Source organism: Crocodylus porosus, unplaced genomic scaffold, assembly GCF_001723895.1.
Source record: "Crocodylus porosus isolate Cpor-Errol unplaced genomic scaffold, CroPor_comp1, whole genome shotgun sequence".
NCBI classification, from domain to species: Eukaryota; Metazoa; Chordata; order Crocodylia; family Crocodylidae; genus Crocodylus; species Crocodylus porosus.
The window spans coordinates 46,273,939-46,281,577 of NW_017728947.1; the positions used below are offsets into that span (position 1 = coordinate 46,273,939).

At 44.6% G+C, this 7,639-nt stretch overlaps 1 protein-coding gene across 1 annotated transcript in view; it reads left to right on the forward strand.

Moving 5' to 3' along the window:
* Positions 1-7,639, forward strand: part of PLEK2 (pleckstrin 2) — an 18,551-nt gene that overhangs the window by 7,787 nt on the left and 3,125 nt on the right. Inside the window, exons 4-9 of the mRNA XM_019551031.1 lie at positions 2-80; positions 1,036-1,217; positions 2,335-2,426; positions 2,931-3,118; positions 3,705-3,806; positions 6,305-6,388. Coding sequence (XP_019406576.1) covers positions 2-80; positions 1,036-1,217; positions 2,335-2,426; positions 2,931-3,118; positions 3,705-3,806; positions 6,305-6,388 — 727 coding nt within the window. The remainder of the gene's footprint in view (position 1; positions 81-1,035; positions 1,218-2,334; positions 2,427-2,930; positions 3,119-3,704; positions 3,807-6,304; positions 6,389-7,639) is intronic.

The following is a 7,639-nucleotide window of genomic DNA, read 5'->3' on the forward strand; positions in this document are numbered from 1 at the left end:
AGGAACCATCTCCAAAGGGCAGGATCCTCTTGGACGGTTGCACTATCACTTGCCCGTGCCTGGAGTATGAAACCAGACCGGTATGTCTCGAAAAAATAGATGACATCCTTTTCTTTTCCTTTAGTTTCTCCCCAGTCTTCCTGTTCTTGGCTTTCTTAATCCCTGTGTCCCTCGTCACCCTATATACTCTCTAAAACTGGGCCTAGCTGATACCAAGTGACCTTTCAGCGGTGTGGGACAAGTCAGGATCAGATGTTGTACTGCGTTTCCTCATACTGTCTCTGATTTCTACTCTTGTTGGCAAAGTCATTCTCCAAACACACTAGTTTAGCTATGGAACTATGCATTTAGAAACAAATCTGCATATGGGAGAAGTGGGCATGGATGAAAATGCCTCAGTTCATTCCACTAAAGAGAACAAGGGAAACTTTCAACAGCAGTCAATTCATGTTAGAAAACAAATAAAGGAAGCAGATTAAGCTGGCTGCTAGCCCACATATGTAGGGCAGGGCAGGGAATGGAATACAGAAGGTGCAATTCCTGAAGAAAATTAAGGAAACTATACCTTCTTCCTCTTTCTCACCCCCTCTGTGTTTTACTTTGCTGTTCTTGGAGTGTCTCTGTCTCCCTCCAAACAAAATAAGTTGGTTTAATGCTTATGTATGATGCTTAGCCTGAACTGTATGCCAATAAATCCCTCCTTGGAATGATTATAGTAATGGTTTTTGGCTCTTACCAGGTTAGGCTGGATTGGAGGTTCCTAAGATCCTTGCATTCTCCAGTGTTTGGCTGGTCTGCTCACTCAAATACAGCAGCTCTATGCCACAGACATTTCTTGGAGCTAAGCAAAAATCTCCAAAACAGATTTCCAAAGATCCCTTCAGAGTTGATCTGGGGCTGGTCTCCCTCTGGCCAAGGACTGACCAGGATTCTGTGTAAAATCCAGCAAGCCGCCTTATTTGACTCAGGTGGCACTAAGGACAGTGGAGCATTCCTAGCTGATTATAAATGCTGTTACTGTTTCTCTGCCCCTAGCTGGTAATTAAACTGAAGACAAAAACCAACACAGAATATTTCCTAGAATCTTGCTCCAGGGAAGAACGGGACTCTTGGGCTTTGGACATTACAGGAGCCATTCATGCTGGACACCCAGTGCAGGTTCAACATCTTCACAGAATGAAGAACTCCTTCAAACTACCCTCAAACATCAGTCTTAAGTAAGTCTGCAGTTTCCTACCCTGTAATACTTCATACAGCCACAGAGCTACATAGTCTACATGGGTACCATGGAACCCAGATCATTTCTATCTCACTTAATTTGACAACCCAGTGTGAACTAAGCATGAGATCCTCAGCTTTTTGCTGCAGATTTGAATTCAAAGAACCCAATTTCTTCACTCAGCCAGAGCTCACCAGCAGTCCTGTGCGACTGGAGAAGGGGTGCCCTTTGAAATAAAAGCCACGGGAAACAATTGAAGGCCCTCAACTGCACAGGGTTTACTGCAGCTCTGTGTGCCCTTGGTTACTTCACAAGCCCTCATCTTTGCAGGGGGTAGAAACTAACCCTGCTAAGAATTCTGTTTCTGTTGTATCACCCAATGCTAAAAGGGCCCAGGTAATCTCCTCCCAATATACCACTGCCATTTTGGTCCTGGATTGCTATTCAATCCAGTTGTGATCTGCAGCCTCCCTTCCCCCCTCCCCACCCCCTTGTATCTTATGGCTGACCTGAGAACTTTCTAAGTCAAGTCCTAGCATCGCTAGTGATATATGTAAACCTAGAATGTGTCATGTTGGACTGAGTGTCAAAACGTGGTCTTTATTGATTTGCATTCACTAATTAGGCAGGTGGCTGGTAAGATTTACAGAGCTATTACCTTTCTTTTGGGAGAATGACCAGAATCCATGTCACGGCTGTATAGAGGCCTGAAGTTCTAGGGACTATTTATATGGTTGCGAAAGACTTCAAGAGGTCATTTAGTCTAGGCTGCTAGTTGGAATGAAAAGAAAAATAACTCTGAATATATTTGGGGCCACAAAATAAATAGCTCCAACCATAAATGTCTCACTCTTAGAATACCTTGAAATAGAAGGTCTCCAAGAGTCATCAAGCCCATTGCTCTGTGCCATGGGACTTCAGATGGGACACTTAATGCATTTTTCCCTATGCTATGCTTTGAAAGAAATTTTAGCATGGTGTCTAGTCTATTCCCCCATACTGGAGCAGGAAGTAGTTATCTATTCTTGAAATATTTCCCCTGCCTCTGAGGCAGTAAGGCATGCGGCCAATGCCCATCTGTCCATGTAACACTGTTCTCCTCTGCTCTTTTACAGCCATATCGTGGACAAAATGCATGACAACAGCTGTGGAATTAAAATGACCCCCAATGTGGAACAAGGCAACACATACAAGGAGACCTTCACCGGTATGCAAAGCCCAGATAGCCATTCTTCCAGTATCTGAGACTTTATATTGCAGAGAAAAGGAATCCACTGGAGAGCCCTTAGTTAGGGACAGATGCCTGCACAAGAGAATTTACTGGCCCATCTGAGCCCTGATTGCTTTGTCCGCTCTCTAGAAAGATGTAAGTCAATATAGGTTCCTGCATCCTTGGTCAATCCTGTATATCAGCAGGATTTAGTTTCTGGGGCCTCCATGAAGAGGTCCAGTTTTGGGATCCTAATATTTATTAGATTATCATGCTAAAACATAACCATCTGGTAGCAAATGCCACTAGCAACCTCAGGCCTGCATGTAAGCTTTATGGTTCACATTGCCCTAACACTGCCACTGTTGCAAGGCTCAGCATTGACATGTCTTTGCTATGGTGTTAAAGCTAGAATTTGTCAGGGGAGAGGGGCCAACAGGGATAGTGATCAGTCTGTCAGTCACTGTGATAGGTGTTTGAAAGCTGCCTTTCTGCTGGTAGGTTCTGCAGTGGTGGACTGGCTGATCTCCAACAATTTTTCTGCTTCTCGACTTGAGGCAGTCACACTTGCTTCCATGCTGATGGAAGAAAACTTCATCAGGCCTATTGGAGCCCGAAGCACTGAGGCCATGCGCAGTGGCAATCTAGCCGAGCAGTTCCTGGATGACTCCACAGCACTGTACCTGTTTGTAAGTGGTGTGACTTCTAGCAGTGGTATCTCCCCATGTCTTGTGACATGCTTACTTTGGGGAGTGGTAAAGAGCATGTGGGGAGATCATTTGTATGTGTTAAATGGCAAAATATATATAGAAGGTGAAAATGGATATGAAGAACAACGTAAAGATGAGAAGCTTTGGGATTTCTAATAGTACCAATGCTTTTATTTTAATCGGAAAAGAATAACTAACTATTTGGGTAGGGAAATGCCTACCAGTTGAAAAATAAAGGATTTGAATGGGGACTCCTGTTGCAAGCTTAGAGAGTCTGTGCTTGAACTAATGGAAGATAGAAGGAGGCTTGGCTAAAAATTAAGACCATTGTGGTATACATTTTGTGGGCTGTTGGCTGCTGTTTGTAATTGTATAGCTGAAGAGATGTGCAACAGCAATACAGAATTAGATAAATATATCTGGAAACAACATAACATGTTAACAACTGCCCTGTGCAAGATGAGAAAATCCATGCAAAGGTATTCTGTATGTTATTTTACTAGTATTCACTGGAATTAAAATTTTTAAAAGTTTTCCAACTATCACATTTTTTTCCCATTTGCAGGCTGAAAGCTATAAGAAAAAGACCAATTCTAAGGAAGAACTGCACCTCAGCATCCTGGAATTAAGTGGCACAATTGTAAAACAAGGATATTTAGTAAAACAGGTAAATGCAACTTTTGATTATCTTATTAAGAATCAAGACTCTGAGGCTACATTCAGGGTAAATATGAATATTAAGAGCAAGGACAAGTGAGGTAGCTGCAGAATTATACCTTGTGTTAATACTGCAAAATAGAGAGCAAGGGTGGAAATGGGAAAGAAGTATCTTTGTTTATAGAATATGTAAGAAAACTGTTGAACTCACTGCTGCACAATTCCATCTTGAGTAATTATCTGTGCCTCCTTGGGGCATCGTGCTAAAACGTAACCATAAGGCAGCAGGGGCCACTGACCACCTCAGAGCTGCATGCAAATTGCATGTTTTGCACTGCCCTAACATTGCGACTGTTACCTACTCTTCTTCCTCATATACTTCTTGTAATCTGTTTTGTGGTGCTGTGTCATTGTCACAGAGCTAACTGCATTTCAGTGCTGAGTGAATTAATTTATACAATAAATTGTATTCCTGAAAACAGTTGCATGTATACGTATAGTTGCTTGTGTGTTAAGTCCTATTGACTTCATTGGTAGAATTACATTTGGGTAACTGTTTGCAGGCTCGTATTCTTTGTTTGTGAAAGTTAGACTCTGACACTTGCCAAGAACAAACTGGTTTTTTAATCCTCGTGTTTCACACTGTAAATTAATCACCTGCACAAGGTGATGTCTGGTAATGGGCTTAATGGGGTAGGGAATCTCATTAAACCTATTGCCTGACAGTTGTTACAAGAGTGAGAGGTCTGTAAAAGAAGGGGTAGACAGAAACACAAGGTTTGGAATCCCTTTTGTCAGCTGAGCAAATAAATGTGTTCTGTCCTTTGCAGCCCTCTAAAATGGACAACTTTTACCTAAATCCTCGGTAACTCCTTTCCTGCAGCAGGATCCTTTTTCCTCATAAAGCCCCTTGCCTGCCAGTTGCTGGCAAACCTACCCCTGCTTCCAAAGGGGCAGCAGTTCTTTATATTCTGGCATAGAGCAAAGCTAGGTTCTGTGCCATTTCTTTTTCTTTCTAGCCTCATCATCATGTTCTGCTGCCTCCTGCTGGTTGCTAATCTCAGAGAAGAGTGAGAAATGACTAGTGGGTGGAGACCGAGTACATTAAGCAGAACTGGGAGCAGTTAGTTTCATAGTTAGTTTCATAGTTTTCTAGGGTCGGAAGGGACCTGAGCAGATCATCTAGTCTGCCCCCCTGCCATGGCAGGAAAGAGTACTGGGGTCAAATGACCCCAAGATGTTCATCTAACCTCCTCTTAAACACCCCCAGGGTAGGAGCCTGCACCACTTCTCTTGGAAGCTGGTTCCAGACCCTAGCCGCCCTGACTGTGAAGTAGCGCCTCCTGATACCTAACCTAAACCTACCCTCTGCCAGCTTGTGACCGTTATTCCTGGTCACTCCTGGCGGTGCTCGGGGGAACAGCGACTCCCCCAATGCCTGCTGATCCCCCCTGACTAGTTTGTAACAGGCCACATTACTTCCTACATGTTGAGACTTTGGGAAGGGGTTTTACTTGTCCCTGTTCCCTAGTGGCTCAAAATCCTCCTTTGAAGTTGTATACTACCTCAGGGACATCATCATTCCAGAAGTTAGTCAGTGCTTCATTATCAGCCATTTAACCTAACGTTTGACCTCTGTAAATGCCCATGGATTGGAACAGGGTCAGTGAAATATCACATGTTTCTAAAATGATGCTGGAATAGTTTTATCCTGATGAAGAGAGGAAAATCCTATGCCTAGTCACATGGCTGTAAAAGCCTAAGACAGGGGAAGGCAATTGGGACTCGCAGTAAAGATTATATTTTTTATTAGACCAACAAGATTTTTGCAAAAAAAAAATTCTTTAATTGCAAGCTTTCCGGCACAAACACCCATCATCAGGCATTGGAGAAAAGATTATAAAAGTTCTCCTGGGTAGAAATGAAAGTTCATATTTCATAGGATTTCACAGAGGAGTCAACAAATGGAAAACTCCTCGGGGCAGTTATTAGCTGGTATGGAGACTGTTGCCTGCTGTGAGGCTCTGAAATATGAAAATAAAATATGAACTTTCATTTATACCCAGGAAAACCTTTACAATCTTTTCTCCAATGCCTGATGATGGGGGTTTGTGCCTGAAAGCTTGCAATTAAAGACTTTTTTTTGGAAAAATCTTGTTGGTCTAATAAGATATTATATCTACTATGAGTCTTGATTGCCTTTTCCTTCTAGACCAATACAGCTACAACCTAGATAGCCAAGTACAGGGGAGTCTGTTCAGCTTGCTGTGTCTGCTGGGAAGGAAGTCCCAGTCTGGGTTTAGCAAAGGCGCAAATTTCAGGTTTGACCTCTACCCTTGCCCTGTTAGCACCGCTGTGTCCACTCTTGCCTGAAATGCAAAGCTTGTGCTCTTCAAGTGAAGTGACATAAACTAATGGAAGTGCTTTCCAGGAGTATGTTTAAGGACTTCCAGGACCTTTTAGTGAAAATGAGAATGTTAATTCTAGTTACATTTCTTCATTTCTCAGGGCCACAAAAGGAAAAACTGGAAGGTAAGGCGCTTTGTTCTGAGGGCTGAGCCTGCTTTCCTGCACTACTATGACCCCACCAAGGTAAGTGAGCAGTGGGATGGCAGCAGGGGAGGACCCAAAGGGTGGGGGTGCAGTGGCATAGCTGCACCCCCTTTTTGAATTGCATTGTACTATAGAGGCCTCTGGGGACTTTTTAAAGTCCCTCTAACGCAGGGGGTCAGCAACGTTTTTGGGCCAAGTGCCAAAAACACCCACAACCTCAACTTTTAAGATGTTGGTGTGCCAGGGACAGATGTTGGTGGGGGAGACACAAGGGGCCCCTGACGCGCACATGCCAGGCAAAAGGCTTTGGAATGCCACACTGTGCACCCATGCTGGGGGTTGCCCACCCCCAGCGTAACACATGTGAAGATCCTCCCTCCCTTCCCCTTCCTGATCAAAAGCCCACCCCTTCTCTGCCCTTTCCCTTTCCCTTGGCCCTCTTCTACCTGACTTTCCTTGCTGTTACGGGGCAGGGAAGCACCAAAGCCATTCCTGTTCCGGGTGCGGGGGCCAGACCTAGCTGGAAACATGAGGGATCTCCTACCCTGCACCTGATTATAGGCAGGGTGGAGGGAACTACTCTCCTGCCACACTGTTGCTACTGTCCCCTCCCCAGCTGAGCCCAGCTCCAGCTCAGTCCAGCTGGCTCTGGAGCTTCCCCACCCCCAAGCAGTGGAGAAAGCCACAGGAGTTGGAGAGGAAGGAGCTGACCCTCTGAACAGGAAGGGGAAAGGAGGGGGGCGGGATTTTCACCTGCAATGGGGATTTTAAAAAGTCTGCCCATGCTGGTGTGGGTGAAGCAAGCTGGGAGCAGGGAGTTCAGCCATCCCTGCAGTGCAGGTTGCTGTTCCCATACCCCTCTTTGGGAAATCCTGGATCCACCCATGGATGGTGGTGGCCTGGGGGATCTAGATCTAATTACACACATCTTTCAAACCAGCAATTGTTAGATAATCATTTACTTACAAAGGTAATAAGATTTCCCTCCACACCTTTTTTCCAAGATCATAAACTCTTTTGATTTTCACCACTCATTCCCCAAGGCCTGGACCCCTCTGGGGGACCTGTATCTAGTGTGATTCCCCTTGGGGCTGTGCAAAGCTTCAGGTGCTGATTTTGATTCAGAGGAGATTCGGCCTGATTTTTTTCAGTTTTGAATCGAATCAGGGGACCAATAAAAAGGTCCAAATTGATTTTGAAGCTCTCTGAATCTTTGAGCCAGACTTGGAGCTGGTAAGTATTAGGGGCTGGGGGAAGGGAGGGGACACCTGCCCACTCCCCTAGCCCACC